This window comes from Artemia sp. Qi Xiang Cuo, chromosome 8 (assembly GCF_049724085.1).
Source record: "Artemia sp. Qi Xiang Cuo chromosome 8, ASM4972408v1, whole genome shotgun sequence".
NCBI lineage: Eukaryota > Metazoa > Arthropoda > Branchiopoda > Anostraca > Artemiidae > Artemia > Artemia sp. Qi Xiang Cuo.
Genome location: NC_142801.1, coordinates 69,342,390 through 69,363,820, shown reverse-complemented (window position 1 = coordinate 69,363,820; position 21,431 = coordinate 69,342,390). Strand labels below are relative to the sequence as shown.

General features: G+C 34.6%; 1 protein-coding gene across 1 annotated transcript; it reads left to right on the top strand.

Annotated features, from left to right (window-relative positions):
- The first annotated feature begins 7,382 nt into the window (after window positions 1–7,382).
- Mlc2 (myosin regulatory light chain 2) lies at window positions 7,383–21,153 on the top strand. Its single transcript, XM_089093722.1, has 5 exons — window positions 7,383–7,485; window positions 12,801–13,007; window positions 17,172–17,425; window positions 18,430–18,624; window positions 20,695–21,153. Exons 1-4 carry the CDS (start codon window positions 7,483–7,485, stop codon window positions 18,599–18,601), a joined length of 636 nt encoding a protein of 211 aa, XP_088949848.1. The 5' UTR covers window positions 7,383–7,482; the 3' UTR covers window positions 18,602–18,624; window positions 20,695–21,153.
- The last annotated feature ends 278 nt before the right edge of the window (window positions 21,154–21,431 follow it).

Here is a 21,431-nt window from a genome sequence, read left to right as displayed (position 1 = left end):
CAGGTGGACCTATGCAAAGTAAAAATTTTGATTTTATGGCTAAGACCCACCTCAAATTGTGGCCCAAGAACTGGCTAAAGATTGATCGGCTTGAAATTTGAAGGATTGACGCCTGGACAAAGAAGGCCATATTTGTTTTCTTGGAGGGTTTTAAGGGGCTCAGTAATGGGCCTAAATATTTTGCAGTCTCTCATCAGTTTGAAACTTGCAGCCGAAGGTCCTCGGTCCAAGATATACAAAAAATGGGAGTATGGTCAGCCCCCCCCCCCCCTTAAAAAAAAAGAGGGCCAGAAAAGGGCCCAAAAGCTTTTGCTTCTTTGCTCAAAATTTATAGTAGTAATTCCTTTAGCAAAGATGAATCAAATGCATATGAAAAAAAAAATCCAAAAAAATATTAACTCCTCAAAAAAAGGGCCAAAAAAGGGCCAACAATCCGTTTCTTAGTAGACAGAAATTTAAAGCCGTAAATCCCCTGGACCAGTAAATTCCAACGCACAAAAAAATTTTAGCTTGCAAACCAGGTCCTCCTCAAAACGGGACACAAAATAGGTTAAGGTACTTTATTTCCGATTGGCCTGGAATTTTCAAGGATAGTTTCCTGGCCTAAGGTAAACACACATTTTTGCTGTTAAGGCACCCAGAACCAAGCTAATATCTTGTTCTGGTTAGTCAGGATCATAATATTACTAGGGTCAATACAACATTGAAGAAAACAAAGAATTTTGGAAAAAAAAGATTTTATTGATTCACAATCTTGTCGCAATTTCTTTCTTTAATTTCACATATAGTCTACCAATTGATTTAGTATATCACGTGTATGGTCAAATCAAGAAGCTGATCGAGAGCAAAATCTTGGGGGAGGTCAAATGTGACAAGGGCACCAATGAGCAAAATATTGGGGCGGCAATGTGACCAAGGTGCCAATAATCGACAAGTGGACAAAAAAAAAGAAAAAGAAAACCAGGATAAGAGGGCACCAGAAAAAATCTCGGGGGGGGGGGGTCTCCTCCCGGCCCCCTGGATTCGCTAGTGGTCAAGTCTTATTTGTTCTTGAAATATGCTTCAGATTATCTTTGTAATGGAGATTTTAAAACTCCAAATCGGTAGCAAAATAACAGAAGTTCAAGCTTTGGTAATTTGAATTTAACGATGATTAAATAAAAAAAAAACAAGTTTCTTCAACTGAAAGTAAGAAGGAATATTAAAAGTTAAAACGAACAGAAATTATTACGTATATGAGGGCGGTTGCTCCTCCTCAGCACCTCGCCTTTTACGCTAAAGTTTTTTAGTACTTTAAAAATAAGGTCCATGTTGTTTTAATTAAACGAACAAAGCGTTTCAGGAGCCGTTCTTAAAGAATTGGGACAGAACTCAAACTTCAACGTAAAGAGCGAGGTGTCGAGGAGGAGCAACCCCCTCATTTACGTAATAATATCTATTTGTTTTCAGTTTTAATGTTGCTCCTTACTTTTAGTCGAAAAAACTTATTTTTTTATTTAATTTCTAATCGTTTTATGAATAATGCCAGGAAATCTGACTACACATACACGGAGGAATTTCTCCTCCCACAGATTTATTCCCTAGACAATCCAATCCAGGTGAAACTTTACCTCGGACAATTGCCCTTAATATCTCCACGTGTAAGATTGAGTTAGTACAGGAATAATAAGGTTTGACCAGCAACGAATTGATAAAGTAATGCTATCTTCACTATGCAGACCAGAAAAAATTGCTGAACAATATATCCAAAATCCCCATCTCTAACTCGTTGCGAAATTTGTTTTTTTTTCGCCGGTTTTGTTAATTTTCATATTTAATTTTTTTGGAAAAAAATGAAATATCACGAAACTGGTGTTTGATATGTCTTTCTGTATCAGATTTAAAAGCTGAAACGATATCTGATGTTAGTTTCTCCAAAATGTCAAAAAAAAAAAAAATCAGAAATACTCTGTTTCTCTACAAAAATGAACAAACTTTAACGTTTTAGTTAAAAAAAAACAAGCGTTCGATAGAAGTTTCTAGATCAGTTTTGAGTTGACAAACTAGGTTTTCTGTGATACTTCAAGATCTTCTTAATACCCATCCTCCCCCCCCTTCCCCAAAAACCTTGCTCTTCGCAGGGGTTTGAGATAAAATTCCATTCACCTTCAACACCAAAAAAAACGACGTGGTAAAAATTATTTGTAATAAAACGTAAGAAAATTGCACATCTGGTTGATCAAAGGAACAAAAATCACAGGGAAAATTAAATCACAGGCTTAAAGCTCATCCTCAGAAAATTCATCTTCTTGACACCTCGCGTTGTTGCACTAAACTCCTCTACCTACTCGACAAGCTATGGTGCATTCCATGCCATTTTTCTTGCAATAGCATCTCTCACTGTCGCTACCATCAGCTCGGCAAGAACACTTCACTGTCTTTAGAAGATGAGGAGGAGTAGCGGGGAGATTCGTCATTTTTGGCTCTAAGACTTCGTTGCCTTGAAGATTCCATCCCCAGCTTAGGGGGTCAACCGTGTTCCTTAGCCGAATCTGAACCTGGCTGTAGACTCGGAAGGAATGATACTTCGCTGCCATCATAGTCGGAGGCAGCTCTTGTGGGTGTACGAGTGAGGTGGCAGTATTGACTTTCCTCTGGAAAACTTGGTTCCTGGCATTGTCAAGACTTGGCAGATCCTGTTAGTTGTAGAGTATCAGCAAAGCTTTCTCTCCAGCCACAGCTATCTCAACATGAGATGCAGATTTTTTGGTAAACAGGGTTCCGGCGTCTCTGAAACTCGAGCTGGATAACAATAGCGGAAGAGCTTTCCCTTTTCCGATGCCAAAAAGGTGCGGTGTTGTGTCGCAACGCAGTATGGCGTGACAGAACGGCATCGGCTGGCAAACTTCTGATCCTAGCTTGTCTTTTATCTGACAAACATCCCAAGCTGAGCATTCACTTCAGAATTTTGCTTTCGGCAAGAAGTAAATTCGATTTGAACTCGTGTCTACATGACAGATGAGGAGGATGAGAACATCCGTGTCATCAGCAACCACAATGGTGCCCCTATTGAGTGCAGTTTTCGAAGCCTTCTTCACTATGTCTAGATCAGCATCTCCTTCAGAGGGGTATACATCGCAACGCTGGCTACCAGAGCATTTCCAAGAATCTTCAGAAAACGCGATTTTTTCTCCTTGCATGAAAGAAACTCCTCTGTCTTCATGCAGAGATTCATATCTTCGGTAAATAAAACTTCGCGGCCGACAGATCCAGCTCGATGCAAATGGGTTGCATCTTTGATTGACGAACCGCCGTCGTATCCGTCGAAGACGATAACTGCACGGGGATACTTTTCGACGTAATGAATGTAAGAAGACATGATAGCCTTGTATGTGGAAGCGACCTTCCACGGGATACGATGGAGAAGGGAGCAACCCGATTAAGACAAAGCTGGTAATTCCCACCAGTCTTGGAGACTGAGCATCAAACCCACATGACTGATAGACTGCTTTTGCTAGCTCGGGCTTGTTGGCCTTTCGCATAAATCCGTTTCTTTCGAAAAGAGCAGGAGGAATGGTACAGAGCTCAAACTTGAAATAATCTTCGTTGAGACTAGACCTCTGGGCAACGATAATGAACATCTGAAAAAGTAGCGCCGGGTCGATGTGCGCCACCTCAGAAGAGCCCGAATTTTTTGTGCTCATCAGAGTCACTTGGTCTTTCTTTTTAACGAAAGACCATCTTTTTAAAGTGTTCCTTCAAGGTCTTTTCTAACATCTTGTCTAAAATTTTCTTCCCAGCAGATTTGGCTTCGTCAACATCCACGCCTGGAGATGAAGTTACTCCATTTGCAAAGTTTCTCAGTTGTACGTTGCCTTTGAATAGTGATGACACTTCGAAGAAATCTACCAACTTCACGGTATCCTCACAGTCACAGGTTTGTCTGTTCAGACTCAAGTCACGATGCTGCTCGCTTGTAGAGTAGCCGATATTAGTCAGGTTCTGCATCAACAGGTTGACCTCAAGCCACGCCGGCCTCGACAGAACTAAAATCGCTCTCTGTTCTTCAGTCATGCCACTACCACCAGTGAGTCCTCCCGATGTCTTTAGACTTCGCATGTACTCTTGTTCAACAACTAAGTCTGCTGAGAGGCCGGCCCAGCGCCAATCTGACCTTCTAATCGTGTGTCCTTGCTCACTCAACATATGAAACATTTTTGGGTGACGTACTGGGAAGTTCAGATTTCACGTAAAGGTTGTGCCCAGATGCGGCTAGGTAGGGAAGCATTTCTGCTGCTACCTGCAAATGCAGGTCCCATAGGCCCAGTCTCTCGGCACGTATAAACTTGAGAAGCTTTTTAACCATGTCAAGGTACTGCAGCCAGAGCTTTGCTCTTACGTGATCTCGTAGGTCTTCAATCTTCAGTTTGATAATACTTTCCAGTAGTCCCAGCTCTGGTGCTTCGTCAAGGTCTCTGGTGTTTCGTCAAACCTGAATGAGATTCTTTGTACGATCCGAAGGGGAGATAACTTTCTATTTTCATAAGACTGCAGCTCGGTTGCCACAATATGGCATTGAGAACGTGTGTAAATATAATCACGCTAGATTGAAAAGATCTGGATTTATACTGAAAAAATAAAAACGAACGGACAAAAAAAAAAAAAAAAAAAAAAAAAAAAAAAAAAAAAAGGATAGCATTGTTATCACTTAGGTTTTTTTGCCAAAAATAGTGATAACTTTGCTATTTGTTTTACTAAAAATGGATTTTTTTTCATTTTGTTTGACGTTTATAAGAAAAATTAACGTCAGAAATGGTTTCAGCTCTCAATTCTGATACAGGTAGACGTATCAACCACTCATTTCGTGACACTTAATTTTTTCATGAAAAATAAAAACTAATGTAACAAAAATAGCGAAAAAAAAACAAATTTCGCAACGGGTTAGAGATGGGGATTTTGGATCTGTTGTTCAGCGCTTTTTTTGGTCCGAATGGCGAAGAAAGCACTACTTTATCAATTTGTTCCTGGTTGGGGCATTTTTTTTCGGTATTTTTATTGCACTGAGTAGGCAAAGAGAAAGTAAGATATAAGAAGAATTTCGTATAGGAATTCTGGCAAAATCTCCCAGTGTAAGATTTCCCCTGAAAAATTAACCCCCTGGGAACTTTGCTCTGCATGTGGAATTATTCCCTTGGAGAATACCTCCAGCAGAAAATTCACCCCCCCCCCCGAAAAATGTATATATTATATGTAAATAATGGGCAAATTTTGTAACTTAAAAACCTTCCCAAGGGGCTGGGGGGTGGGTGGGAGTCATGATATCTCCAAAGGCATAATTATTTGGCCATTCAAATATGCTGAACAAAATGGCTATCTCAAAATTTTGATCGGGCGATTTTGAGCAAAAAAGGGGCGTGGGAGGAGGCCTTGTTGCCCTCCAATATTTTTGGTCACTTACAAAGGGAACTAGAACTTTTAGTTTCCGTTTGAATGAGCCCTCTCTCGATAGCGTAGGACCACTGGGCTGATACGGTCACTCCTTGAAAAAAAACAAAAAAAAAACACGCATCCGTGATCTTTCTTCTGGCAAAAAATACAAAATTCCACATTTAAGCAGGCAGATAGGAGTTTGAAACCTCTACAGTAGGCTTCTCTGATACGCTGAATCTGATAGTGTGATTTTCATGAATATTTTATTATTATATTTCTCATTTTTTTTGAAAATAATGCAAATATTCTCAGGCTCGAAGCCTTTGATGGGTAAGACTAAACTTAATGAAATTTATATATTTGAAATCAGTATAATAAGGCAATTCTTTTGATTTATCCATTGGTGTCAAATTCTGCTTTTTAAAGTTTCGGCTACTATTGGACCGGGTCGCTCCTTACTTACCCCGGGCCCCCCAAGATTTTTCTAGTGCCCTTTTTTCCTATTCTTTTCTTTTTTCATTCTTATTTTTAGAATAAATTTGTCAATTTGGTCAATTATTGGACATTGTCACATTGGGTCCCTCCAAGATTTTGCTCATTGGTGCCGTTATTACATTGGGCCTCCCCCACGATTTTGCTCCAGATCCACCCCTGCTAAGCCTTAATTGCTAAAAATACAGTTGAGACAGAATTTTATTTAAAGAAAGTGAGCATAATTTAAAAAGAAAAATTGAAACTAATTTTGGCTGCATCGATTCGTGGCCCAGGAAACGGGCCCTCAATCCGCCCAAAATCCTGTAGTAAGAATATTATTATAAATTAGTTCACAACATTGCTACTGATCAAACATAATGACTGAATATTCAAATTTTCAGAGTGAATATCCAGACTGAATAGCCAAAAATTTAGATTACAATCCAACATTTAAGTTCTTAAGCAGAAAAAACTGAAAGAAATTTTCACATGTTTCTATAATAAATAAATGATAAAACTAGGTAAATTAAAAAACGAACATAAATTAATTTCGAAAGTAATTTCCAAAAAGGAAGTTTTTCAATAAAAAGCAAAGAACCATAGTAAGACCTAAACGAGCCAATATAAAGTCAAATAAATAATTCATGCTTTAAAACGAGGAGAATTTACTTTGAATTGAGAAATACCCCCCCCCCCCCCAAAAAAAAAACAACAAAAAAATAGCCCACAATAAAATAATCGGTCAAGTCTAACTTGAAACCAACGAAATTTACCTCAAATAAGAGCAAAACAAAAACCCCATTAAATATTCTGAAGACCAGAGCTTCACTTGTACTCTACTGGAAGCAAAATGGATTTTAACCACTGTTCGTTTGAATTGAATTTACGATTTACCCACAAGTACCTCAAAGCGAATGCAGGGTACAATATAAAAAAGAGAAATAACAATATAAAGAGAAAATAGAAAATAACCACGAAAAAAAACCTAATCTGTGGTAATTTCTGTTCGTTTAAGCTTGAATTTATTCTTCATTTTATTTTGCGTTTGTTTTAGGATTTATTTATTCACGCACTAGTAATATTCGTTATCTTTATTTTTGGTGTGGTTATTCATTTTAATTTCTCAGTTTTTGATTTCATTCATTCATTCATCATAAGTTTAGTTCGTTTTAAGTTTGAATCACTGTACGGCTTTATTTCTGCTCGTTTTAGGTTTTTACGTGGTTCTTTACTCTTATTTGAAAGGTTTTCTTTGGAAAACGTTTTAATTGATTATTCGTACACAAGCAAAAGAAGTAGAAAAAACCGAAATTCATTTCTGTATTTTCTTTCTAAAACCATAGTTGTTAATATTTATTATTATACTTTCATATATATTTATGAGTATATGTTTAGGGCATGTTTATATTGTTGAATGAATCACTACTTTAGTCGTTGATTTTTGAAATTCCTGTTGTGACTGCTCTATATATGGGTGGTTCCTGGGACAGTCCCGGAGCGTCGGTTATCAGGGTCTAATCTTAGATCTATAAATTCAGGGAACATTACCTATAGAATGGCTAGTCGTTTGCTTGTCTTTGTCGGCGCATAGTATCTATAATGGTGAGTTAGATATGTGGAAATGAAGTTGTTCTGTGCAGTTTAAGTGAATGAACAATGTTTATGGATGTGATGAAACACTGGGATTTGCAAATTGAAGCACTTTATTTGTTAGATTTTGGTGGATTACCATTGAATTTGTTGTGATTTTTTAAATTTACAACAATTTTTGGTTATATTGATGCCACTGGGATAATTTTTTTATGTTTAAATCAGCTCAATTATCTACCCACCTGATTAATATGATATTTTTTAAAATAGAAATTAGATTAGTAGCTTCAAATTGCTTTAAACATCAGAATTGACCTATAATTTTCTGAGAGTATCAAATCAATCGTTGTAATACCAATACAACAGTTTATTATAAACCAAAAGTTGGTTATAAATGAGTTTTGTATAAAATTAGTTTATTATTAAATCATTCCCTTAGAACTGGGATCTGAAAATTTAAACTTTCACAGTTTTTTGAATTCACAGCAATTTTGTCGACATTGATGCTACTGAGGTTAAACAAGATAAAATTATTTTAGTCTTGTTATAAAATATGTTAGAACCTATTTATTAGAAAAGGAAAAAACCTATTTATTAGAAAAGGCAGTAATCAGAAAGACAATAAATTTTTTTTTGTGAATTATTTATGTTAAATTAATAGAACTTCAAAAGTGCTAAAATGTCCGATAAATAGATAAAATGCAGTAATTTTTAAAACATTTATGAAATTCTAAAGATTTTCGTTCATTGAAATCCAGAACATGAAAGAATAGCAGAAGAACAAATATATAGCAAATTTCCCCTACAAGGATGTACGGAGACAAGGGGACTTGGCCCTCCAAATACTAAGCTTTTGGGCACACTTCTTATTAGAACAATCAAATATTTTGTTTTTATTATTTGTCAACCACCAGGAAAAAAACTTTTGTGCGTGTCTGTTACCCTCTGATTCTCGAGTATTTCCGTGGCTTATTTAGAATAAATTCAATTTGTTGTTTAATTTATAAATAAAATAATCAGGCTCATCCAATGCTTATTTATAATAAATAATACTCTTAAATTAATATATAAATAAGTATTATAAATAAAACTTATAAATAATAATACTAAGAACTGATAATAGGTTAGACACAGAGACTAAACTTAAATTCGCTTCCTAGAAGCTTAAATCCTCTTCCTAAATTATGGATCTTATTATGCTTTCAATTATAGTCATAAGTTTTGGTTTTGTGTATGTGTTAGAAAAAAAATTAGGTAGATTTAATCGATACCATAGTTGAACTATGTCAAGAATCTATAGTTAATATAAAGATTAATTAAGAAAAACCTAACAAGGATTATTAGGGGGAGAGGTCTAAAATTGAATGACAAAAATCCTGATCCTGATCACTTAAGATCCTGATCGCTCCTGAAAAAGTACACACCAAAGAAGTTTTTCTGTCGTAAGTTTTTCAACAGCCGGCTTATAGAAGTTATTCCTACAAACATTTATTTTACATGGATGAGCTCGTAAATTCATGTTAAATATACCTTGTTAAGCTTAAGTAAAACTTCCAATTTTTAATTTGTTGTCAGGAAAATCCAAAATACTTTTTTTTACATAAAAAATATCAAATGCGAAATTAATTAAAGGTTTTTTAAGCGACACCTGGCAATTGGTAGGTTTCGCTACAAAGAAAACAAATCATCAAAGTAAATTACTGTTAAGGTAAATAAAAAAAGGTAAATAATACGGTATTGGACTTTACAGCCCTACCGGCAGTGCTGATCTCCGTTTCTTGGCCCTTCAGCCAGGAAGTGCAATGGGGGTTGGGGGCCAACCATTCTGTGCTTTCGCACACCCTTCCTGTTTACCTTCCCCAGATTTCTCCAGGTGCCCATTTAAAGGTGGATCGACTCTGGCTGAGCTTATAGAGCCACACCACTGACCCTCGTCCCAAACCAAATAATTGAAGTACTGTTAAGGCGAGAAACTAATAAAATCCAGGTTGTTTATGTTAAGATTATAGCTTAAACTTTCAGTGATTTTATTTGCTCAAACAGAAAGTGGAAAGCCCAAAGCTTTTTATAACTATATAGACTAGGGTACGAGGCATTTATATTAGCTTTTTTCTTCAATGGTAGTACTTCGAAAATCCGTTTTGGATAGTGGTAGTACTTCGAAAATCCGTTTTGGATACTATCTTTAGAGTCGTAAAAAGGGAATTAAATTTTTTTGAATCGAAAAAATATAAATATTAAACTTAATCGTATAAATAATAATCTAAAGCTACTAGCCACTGTGTGCCACGTTTAAGTGCATTATCGAGCAGTATTTCTCTGAGACGGGAAGTATTTGTCAACATAAATTCATACAAGCAGTTCCAACTCGATAAATCATGCGTTTCTGCTTGTACCCAAGGGAGGGGGTGACTTTGAACCCGACCTTCTTGATATCCTGAGTTTTCTTGAATTTTGGGTACTTGTTATTTAAATTGTCAAACACAAGCTTGTTTTTATTACTGCCGCCCTGTCCACCGATTTTTTTTGTATTGACCCTCCCTCTGAAAAAAAAAAATCTGGGTACGTGTCATGGTAAACATATCCTGCTGAATTGATTATTTTCCCCTTAAATATTTTTAATATAAACACAGTATTAGATGCTAAGAGATTGCTTGTGAACAATTGTAAAATTTACAAGCAAAGGTTAGACATTTGGTTGCACCCCCATTCATAACTGAAGGATTAAATCTTAAAAAGCAAAGAAGAACGTGCTAGGAATTAAATCTGTCAGGACAGTTTCTAAACATAACAGTTTCAAAAAAAAGAAAAACCACAAAAAATAGGCGCATTTTACCCGGACACCCACCTCTTTTATACAACTTTGTCACTGAGGCCAACCGGGGGAAGGGGGCAATTTTGAATCTTCATTAAAAAAATACTTGCCCCCCCCCTACATTTTATTAAATTGGCAGACCCAAATAAAAGAGTTAAAAATGAAGTTCTGCTTTCAAAAAATTATTTTATTATGTTAATTGAGAATTCATACTTAGTCTACGTACAACAGTTTAAATTTATATTCCCAATTCGCACGAATAAGGTCCATAAAATTTAAAGGATAAGATTTACATAATCACTAGCAAGGACTTACTATTATTTCTTAGAAGAAGATGGAAAGCCATAGATTTTCGCCTGGAAACCGTATCCGGGAAAACGATTATTTTTAGCGTTGCATTCCTTTGAACCAGTGTTTTGGCAATCATACACAAACATTGATCCAAATATATTTTTGGAAACTTTCTGGCGAGAGAAATATGTGCTAAGGCTCATGCAACTAAAATAAGAGGTTGTAATGAAGACTAAATCAGAACCACATCCTGAATAATGTTATGAAGAGGTTGCAACACACCACAACTGAAAATGACAACCTTCGAAGGGTTGAGATCTGTTCCCAGTGGAATTCCCTTACGATAGGCTTTGGATACTCGTTGGACTGACTGTGTATCAAACAATAAGATACGCAAATGAAAAAAAAGTGGTATAGCCCTGTCTTTTAGGACTAAAGTATAAAAAAAAGTTAAGATACTTCGGCCCAGTGGCGTAATTTCTGTGGATGCTTGAATTATACAGGCTGATTTTAGTTTTGACAAGATTTTTGAAGATACTAAGTTTCTGATGGGGGGCAAACTGGGTCTCGGGGATAAACTGGGGTGTGGGTGGGGCAGTTACCTGCTGCCAAATAGTAAATTGTGCTCCTGCTATGGCAACGTTTTACAAATTAAAGATAACAATTCTCTGGAAATTGGGATGTTTGACCATTCATCTGGGCCAAACAAAAACCAGGTCGTCCCCGAATAGGAGAAAGGTTGAGGTTGAGTGTAAGCTTTGAAGAGTTGGACGGAGCAGGAGTGTAAGCAGCCGTACAGGCCTCAGTTGGGTTGGCGGTGCAGTGATTTGCTAGTAGCAGTAGCAATCACAAAAAATAGTTGGCTTCTGTGAATTAAGACCTTCAATTTTGGTGTCCAGCCCCTCGGCCCACCTTTGGCTACCTCAATGTGCAAAAACTTAAATACAGTGTTAAGGTTTCTAAATATTAAAATAGAATATTTGGCAAAAAGGCATGATTTGACGAAAATTTATGTTTAGAAGAGGATATAAATATTGAATAAAGAGATTAATCCCTGAGCAGTTTGCCATAATCATGGCACATTCCTCAACTAATTCTGTGAGTGAGGATGGAAAAAATCCTGTGTTTTTTAAAAACTAGAGTTTCTAAATATCTGCATAACTGAAAAAGCTAAAAAGAAAACCATTGAAACAGTCAACGCAGGATGGACTGTGTCGACTGCAGCCAAGATGGACTGCATGGATTTGCTTGACAAGATGGACTGCAAATTTGTTTGAAAAAATAAGACCAGAAAACTACTAATAAAACCAGAAAAAATGGAACGATAACTTGTTTACATTTCATGAGCCGTTTAACTTAGTTGAAAACCAGGAATGCACATAGAGAGGCGTGTCTGCGGGCTACCCTTGAATCTAAGGTTTCATCATGTCCCTCATAGAGTTCTGAATAATTTAATTTGCCTTTTTTGTAGGTTTTATAATTTTGAAAAAAAATTATATAATTTTTTTTTTGTGGGTTTCTATAATTTTGAAAAGTTGTCATTACTAATTATTCAAATCAAGGAAACCCGTAGCTTAACTAAATTCGGGAGGTGGCAGAAATTTTGCATATGTGTTTGAAAAAGGGGGGGGGGGTAATCCTTAATCTGCCATTTTATTAATAAATGAGTCAGTAAAACTGCTATCACTTTGACAGAAGTGGTAAGGTAAGGTAAAGAATACGGCAACAGATTTTACAGTCCCTACCGGCAGTGTGTATTCCGTTTCATAGCCCTTCAGCCACGAAGTGCAATGGGGGGGGCCGCCACTCTATGTTTTTTCAAAACCTTCCTGTTTACTTTCCCTAGATATCTCCAGGATCCCATTTAGAGCTGGTTCAACTCTGGTTGAGCTTACAGAGTCACGGCACTGACCCCCATTCCAAACCAAAATGCCAGGAACACCAGAACAAGAACCCTGTTCTCGCGGTCAAAGGATTTCAAGACTAGTGGGCTAATATTAGGACGGTCTTTGGACGAAAATACAAAATCTAGTGTTTTTGTATGTATCTGGCAAAATATTTTTTTAATGATGAAAACCAAATCCTACGCCACTTTACCGACCTATATTAACACGCATTTCAGGAGCTCCGTGGTGGAGTCACTTGCAAATTTTTTCGATTTCATAATTTGCTTATTGTATGCACAAGTGTACTGAGCGTTAATCATAATATTCAATTTCAGGCGGATAAGGAAAAGAAGAAGAAGAAGAAGGAGAAGGTCGCCGAGGCCCCTCCAGCTGAGGCTGCTCCCGCCCCCGCCCCTGCGCCTGCTCCAGAGCCAGAGAAGAAACCATCTCAGGCTTCAAGGGGCAGCACAAAGCAAGCCAAAAGAACTGGATCGAACATCTTTTCTATGTTCTCTCAGAGACAGGTTCAAGAGTTCAAGGAAGTAAGTATTAAGTAGTAAACAGCCTTCTTACAAGGGAACAATCAAGTTCGAGCAACGAATTAATAGCTTATACACTCATCAAACTTCGCATTTTTATCCCTGTTTTGATCAGATCTAATTAAAATAAAGCAATGATAGTAAAGAAGGAAAAACGGAGCTAAAAGTAAATAGAACGCTAAAAAATAAATAAAAATAAAAAAAGAAAAAATATAAAGAGAAGAAATAGAAAGATATAAGTATAATAAAAAAACTGAATAAAAAATTTAAATAAAAAATATAATAAAAGCAAATAATAAAAGCAAAGAGAATAAAATGAAAAAGTAAATAGTAACTTGAAAACCTTTTCGTTCTCTAGTATTTTCACATTTACTTAGAAGCATTAAGAAGCAAAGTAGATGATAAAAAAAAGAAAAGATGCGGCACCAGACTTAACTGGCCAAGCCGGTAGTGACGATCTCCGTATCTTAGCCTTTCAGCCAGAAAATACGAAGGGGGTTTGGGTTTTCGTATACTCTTTCAAATAATATCTTTTTTTAAATTCTTGTCAAGGGAAAATAAAGCCTAAGCCATATTACACTCATACTTGTGAACAACTACAGCGCCAGTAAAAAATCCCGTAAATTTGGTTTTGAGTTGAGCAATATTTAACTTTCAAACGTAAACTTCAAGATTGACCTGCCAGGGTGAACATTTAAGGCATAATTCTTTAAAATTAGAAAAGATGAAAGCTCGAAAAAGTAGTTTCCCATCTTTTGTTACGAACCTTACAAAAGACACAAATATATACACATCAGGCATTGAACCCTGTCAAAGATATTTTTGAGAATAACTATGAACAAATTATTGTTCATAGAAGCATTTCAAACCAGTACCTGAGAATCACAATTTTTGCTTTTGTTCTAAAAATCTGATCTTAAACTTTAGGAAGAAAATACATATCATTCATACATCTTAGCCTTTTCTTTTATCCCAAAAGATGTCTATGGTGTAGCTTGGCGTGAAGGTTTAAGTAATATATCTAAGGTCCCTTAAAGATCCGAGATCCAAGCCATAGCTTCATTTTACGACATGTGATCAATTCCGGCTGGGCCTATAAGGAGAGATATTTCTTGATTGACTTATCAAAGGGTTCTTAACTAAAAATTGAAATCGCATGGGAACCAGTCAAAAATATACGGTTATAAATAAGATCGGGCCAACGAAATAAGATTCTAAAGTAAGAAAATAAGAATAATAAAATACGAATAAAATGAGAATAAAAAAAAGATCTAAATGAGAATAAAGGAGAATAAGAATAAAATAAGAACAAAATAATAATAAATGTAGGATCAAATATACCGAAGAGTCAAAACAATAGTATTGGGTGGCGAAAAGCCACCCAAAAGGATACCCCCTTTTTTTTACTATTTAAAAAAAAAGAAATCAGAATGAAAAGAATGAAAAGAAAGCAAACAACAAAAATAGAAACAAAAAGAAGACAAAAAAGAGAAAATGCAAAAATAGCGGTAAAAAAAATAAAGACACTAAGGGAAACAAGAAATTGTGTTTTGAGTTTTATGTAATTTTGCTTAAATTTTATTTCCTTTTCCTGCAGCTCCTTTTCCTGTAATCTAAAAAAAGACTAACTATCGCATGGCAAAAAGGTTTCGAACTCACTATTTTAGGCGTTAAAAGTTGAATTTTGTCTTTAAAAAATATTAATAAATAATTTATTTTATGCTTGAATATAGAATAGTTATTCTGAACCCATTTGGGGAAAACTATTTTACTTTTTTTTACTTTTTCTAAAATTAATTTTTGCTTTTTTAGTTTCACATTTTGTGTCTACTTTTCTAGGGTATTTAATTTCCTTTCTGCTACAATTTCATTAAAGAATAATCTCTATAAGATGCTAATTTAAGAAATTAATCTACTATAAAGGGATAATTTAAAACAGATAATAAAGCATCTTCTTTCTCTGCTTTTACTTTTTGCTTTTACTTAGTCAGGTTTCAAAGTATTTGATGGAATACTTCAAGTGACAAAAATTGTTGATGTTGCAAATTCATTTATGCTAATTAGCTAATGAGTCAAGATTTTTTTTTTTACTTTTAAATAATGCCCAATCCAAATCATAGTCACACTTGTTGATAAGAAATCTGAGATCTATGGATCATATGGTTATTTTCTTGATTTACACATCACGCTGGTGTTATAAAACCGTAAAATTGGTGTAACAAAACCGGAAAATTGGTTTTACAAAACGGGAAAATTGGAACCGGATAAATGACAAAAAATGGTTTGAATAGCTTGTTTCAACGCTGTTTTGTTCCCAACCTATTCTCTACTAATACATCGAGGTACATTCCAGGGGGGAATTTCAATTTATTACGTATGTACTTGAAAATAATACAAATTAACGGCGAATCTGAGACGGTTTATTAATTAATGCCTTAATACGCATTATAATGATTAATGAAATATCAGTAATGTTCATGAGTTATCAATAAAATATAAAAAAATAGGAGTTTTAATGCCTTAATGCTCATTAATTCTCATAAACCCCATTTACCTGCCATAACAAAAATCAAAAGAGAAGAAAATGTACAGTAATTGGTATGTTATTCATGTGTTTCTCTTTTCTTTGTTTCCTTTTCTTTTTCCTAACCTCCGTCTTATCATATTATGTGAATGACGGGTGTTCAATAAGTAAATAAATAAATAAAAGAGAAGAATCGTTAAGTAGGAATAGATAAGTTAAGTAGTTAAGTAGTAAGCAGCCTCCTTTCAAGGGAACAAGCAAGTTCGAAAAAGGAAGTAGTAAATACACTCATCAAACTGCTCATTTTCATTCCCATTTTTATCAGATGTAATTTAGTAAAGCAATGACCGTAAAAAGGAAAAAACGGAGCTAAAAGTAAATGCAAAACTAAAAAATAAAGACAAAATAGAAATTAAGAAAGAAAACTATAATCAAATATAAAGAAAAAAGGGAAAGATATAAATCAAAAAATGAAAAAAAAGGAAAATCAATAGAAAGAAATGAAAAATAATAAATTAAAAGTGAATAATAAAAATAAAGAGAGTTGCAAAAAGGGTTTTATCAGGTCCACGAAATTTTTTTTTTTTTGTATAATCCAGTATTTTCTTTGGTCTTAAAAAAACCTAATTTTCGCTTTTCTTCACTTTGGTTTCTATAGAGAAACTGCTGTTCCACGTTCTTCCATCTTGCCCATTTTCAATAATAAAGGCTTAAATATTAGTTATGATTTAGGCTTGAAAGTAAAAAAAAAGTGTTCAACTCGAGAAATTATGAGCGGTATACACTATGAGCGCTGTAGTCGTGCGCAATTTCAACTTTATCGACAAGTGTGACTGTAATGTGACCAGGGTATAAGACTTTTAGAAAAAAAGAGTCTAAAGTTCAAGACTAAAGCAAGCATATCTACATTATTAAATCATTTTTGCTTTGAACAAAATCATGTTTCTTTCATTTTCATTTGTGCAAGACTATTGCTGAAAAGGTTGTTTTTCACTTCATGTTTATATACACATTTCTCAAAATAAACTGTTCTAAAAAGGAGAAAAATGAAAAATCCTTATTTCTACTTCCCGAAAGGTGATTTAGAAACAGCAATTTTGTTCATTCGAGAATGATTTTCAATTTAGTTCCAGTTTTATAATTAAATGGTGGTTTTTTGTTTCTTTTTAACTCCGCTCTGCAGAAATGCATGTGGGGGAATCTTCAAGTCTGTTTCTTCCCCCAAAATCTTACAATTTTGTGGTTATCCTCAAAATTTCTTACGATATTTTGCAATATTCAACGTATTTTCACTGTTTGTATTTATTTTGCCCTATCCCTGAAGGAATTTCTGTTTGCGCGCTTCCATCTCAGTGTTATAGCCGAGTGTACAAAATTTATTTCATTTTAAAGTTTCTCGTAAAAAATTCCTAGAAAAAAAAAATTACAAATGGAAGAAGCCCTTAAACTAGTTTTATCTTACAAAATTTTTAATTTCTAAATTAGTGAAAATTTGTCTAATTTCTTAATTTCTACATTTACTAATTAATCTAATTAATATAATTTCTCAACAAAAATTTCTAATCTTAAAGTGTAATTTCTAATGAATGCAATTTCTAATTAATTTAATTTCTAAGTTTACTTATTTACTCAAAATTTTTAAGGGCTTCCAGCTCATGGATCGTGACAAAGATGGCATCATCAACAAAAACGATTTGAGAGCCACCTTTGACGAAATCGGCAGAATTGTCCCTGAAAAAGAACTAGATGAGATGATCAACGAAGCTCCAGGACCAATCAACTTCACCATGCTTTTGACCATGTTTGCCGAAAGGATGTCAGGAGGTACCGACGAAGATGATGTTGTCATCAATGCTTTTAAAAGCTTTGACGAAGAAGGAGTCATCGACAGTGAGAGGTCAGTATTTTTTTAAGGCTTCATTTCGAACATGGTAGACATGACAGATATGGTCTAGATTTCTTATGACTCAGAAGTCGTATATAAGCACAAAGTCAGGTCTTTTGTGTTTATACCCATTGTGAACTATAATAAACCGGATTGTCTTGGAACGCTCATCACTATCGGTATTGCACTGATTTCTTGGGCTACACACTCTCGCCAAATAAACCGATTTTTTCCTTATTTAACCAAAATTTTTATTCTGCTTTATCACATCATTTGAGAAAAACTGGCAATTAACATTTTAAAATATCATAGAGTTGCCCAACTCTGAAAAGAAATGTCAGATGATTTAGCCCTTTGCCCTTTTACAGAAATACCATATGTGCCCAATGTCTTAATTTATACTCCAGACTATTCAAAGCCTTATCACACCATTCTCCAAGAATAAGCCCTGTCAATTGTTTTGGCCCTTTGTTGGGCCCAGTATGGAGGAGCTTCGGGAACCTGATCTGTGCTAACGTATGTCTTTGGTTGTTATAATTGATGTTAAGATTAGGGGTGCTATCTTATGAATTAGGGGTGCAATCGTATGAATAGGGGTACTATCTTATGAACTATGAATACCCGAGATTATGGCCTTTCCCAAAATTAAAGACCCAAAATCAAAGAATACGTAAGATCAGATTTGTTGCGACATCTTTTTTTAATTTACAACAGGCTGTCATAAACAGGTTTGTCATGTCTTTGTCTGGAAATATAGACATTTCCACGCAATATTGTGGATCACATCTGCTGCTCATCTAAAACATGGTTCACTTGAAAAATTGTTGTAAAATTTATTTGGAAACAGAAAATGTTAGCTTTATAATACAAGAAAAAGACTTTGTTGAGCAAACCCAAGATCAGGTGACACTAGAACTGTTACAAAATGTAGCTGTTCGTTTGATACTAACTCACCAGTTTCTATGCTTAAATTGAGTAGCTGTCGGAAAAAGTTATATATTTTTGTACATTTATAGGTTGAGGCATGCTTTGATGACCTGGGGTGACAAGTTCTCAGGCGCAGAGGTCGACACTGCATACGAACAGTTCGAAATGGATAACCAAGGAAGAATCAACACAACGAAACTGATCGAACTTTTGGTCGCTAGTCCTAATCAAGAAGAAGAGGGAGCAGAGGCTGCTGCATAATTCCCTATATAAGCTACAAATAGGTAAGCAGTGCTTCCCCACGGCTGCAACACTTTCATAGCCACTCACGTCTCTGTACAGGTCTACAGCTAAATTCACACGAGGGTAGATTAGGGTAGCCAAGGGAAAGAAATTGGCTCAGTCTTGTATTTTCAGCATTTATTTTTAAATCCCTCCAACCTTCCTACCTTTTTATCGTAATTCCGAGCTTTCTCAGTTCTGAGGAAACTGAGAAATTTATGACAAAAAAGTAAACTGTTAGGGGTCATTTCAGAATATTTTTTTGACTTAGCAATGTGATTTCTCTTTACGTTTTCCGTTTTTATCTTAAATCTTAAGTATGCAAACACAAATTTGTTTTCTTTTGTAAGTGTATCTAAAAGTCAAATCCTTTAAAAAAAACTCATTAGAAATTATCTTAAAACCCAGGTTAAAATTGGAAGGGGTTAGGGTTTATTATTTTTTTCTACCCTACCATAAAATCCGCCAAAGCTAATTTTGTAATCTTTTGGTTAGATTTCGTTAGTATATAACGAATTTTTAGACCTTGTGGCTTCTAAGTACTAGCTTATTAGTTATGGTAAAATTAAAAAAATAGTTAAATAATAGTAAATCATAGCTTACGAATTATTATTCCATTAATTTATTTTAAATCAACTAAGATCAAAAAGGGTAAAGGAATGTATCAGCTATCAGCACCTAAAAACGTCAAATTGGGATAGTTTCGATGGCAAAAAATAGGTTTTAACTGTATTTAAGTAGTTTATTAATTATAGTAAAATAATACAAAAATAATAATCAATAATAGAATTAACAATGCCGAAAAAAATTGAATTGCATTAGATGAAAGTAAATTTTATATAATATTTTATGAATTTTTTCATTAACTAATTTTAATACAGTTAGTTAAAAGGAAAATGTTAAAAGGGGTAAGGTGATGAGCCAGCTATTGGCGGGTAAAAACAAGAACTTTACTGCAACAGTTGATTCATAATTATAAAATTCAAAAAATAGAATAACGGTGCATAATAGTTTATAAGTTATTGTTCCATAAAGGAATCATAGTAGAGTTAATTTAAAAGTTGGGGTTAACGGGGGTAGGCTTGAAGAAATACCAGTGGGTAGAACCAAAGTTAAGAAGAAAAAACAATAAAATGAACAAAAATAAAAATAAAGTGAAATAAAAGAAGGTAAAACATAAATAAGGCAATATGAGGTGCCTAAAATAAATTAAAAATAATGATAGTTTGACTTAGAGTCTACTGATTTTCAAAAAGTACATTACCATTGCAAATTGATAAATTGGAGATTTTATGAATAAGAAAAATTAATTCTGTTTGATGCTTAGAATAAGAAATGCCAAGAAATCCCGAAGAATTAAAAACTTTGAGGGGGCCTGGCCCCATGCCCCCTCTACTCAGTGTTCGTTCCACTTCTAATTATAGGTAATACGCAGATAGAGTATTACTATTTTGAATACTTATAGTATTTGTAATCTTCCAATATTCCAGATAAAATGAAAGTTTGTACTGTAAGTTTGTACTGAAGCTGGGTCAATATGGTGTCACATTTACAAAAATATTATATGGCATTAAAAAAAAAATTCCAAAAACTAGCTTTGACAATATTTTTTATATACATTTTTTGTATTATACAACACAATTATTTATTAACTTGCACATTATTTTGTTCACACCTCGGACTGTTTTTTTTTCAGAACAGAAATTCAATAATACTTTGTTATTAGTCAACTACTCCCATTGTTTATTTTAATTCCTGTTAAAAATATTACAACAAGATTTAATTTGCTCAAAATTTTAGTCAAAATAGTCAATATAATAGCAAAATATGAAAAAAAGCCAAATATATTCTTATCAGCAAAAACTATATTTGGAAAATAATATAGTTTACTTTCGTTTACTTATCAGCGAAATATTCATTCAAATTATCTCAACTGTCTTACAAAAAGATTTACCTATTGTTCTTCGTACTTTTGTTGTTTGAAAGTAAATTTGTGCCTTCAAAAGTAAAAACAAACTGAAAATTTGAACTTGGCTTTAATGACATGAATTTTTACTTTTCTTTACTTTCAGGAACGAATTGGCCCACCATAACAATCACCATACAGCGGGCTGAAGAATTAGGATGTATGGAAATGTTCTTATCTATAAAATTTCTCTATGTTTCTTCATATCTTTTCCCTCTTTGTAGTTCTCCTAGTTATATAGCTGATCAAAAGTTCCATTTTCTTTTCAATTCTTTCTACAAAATTAAATGTAAATAACGAAAGCCCCAAGACAAGGCAGCTGTAGTTGTGCAGTGTATTTGCAGCGATCCATTTTATTTCATCGAAGATTGTGTGATGTTATGGCATATGTGAGTTTCGTATTGTTGTGTCACTCTCTGACTCAAATGGTGTAACTTAGATACTGAACAATAAATTGTTCACGTTATTTTGTGACGGTGAGGCCACACCGATGGTGCTCCGGCATGTGGCTTCACCAATCCATTCACGTGTACATAAATTTGGAAAAAATAAATGTAAAAAAAGATTTGTGTTTACTTTGTTTTAGGATCAATGGTCAAGCTGAAATTCTACCTGAGCTTTCACTACATCCAGGTTTTAGGACAATAAAATTTGAAAATGTGTATTATTATTATTATAGGTGGATTCAAAAAAATAAGGCACGGATCATGCCACGAAGACCCCTGCCTAAGCCTCCCCTAAGAAAAAGTTATAGGATCAATAGCCACTGGACCATTGGTATCCCCCTCGGGTTTAATAATTTTTAGACAGGGCCTGCTCTTCGCGGACGAGCCTTCCTTGGTG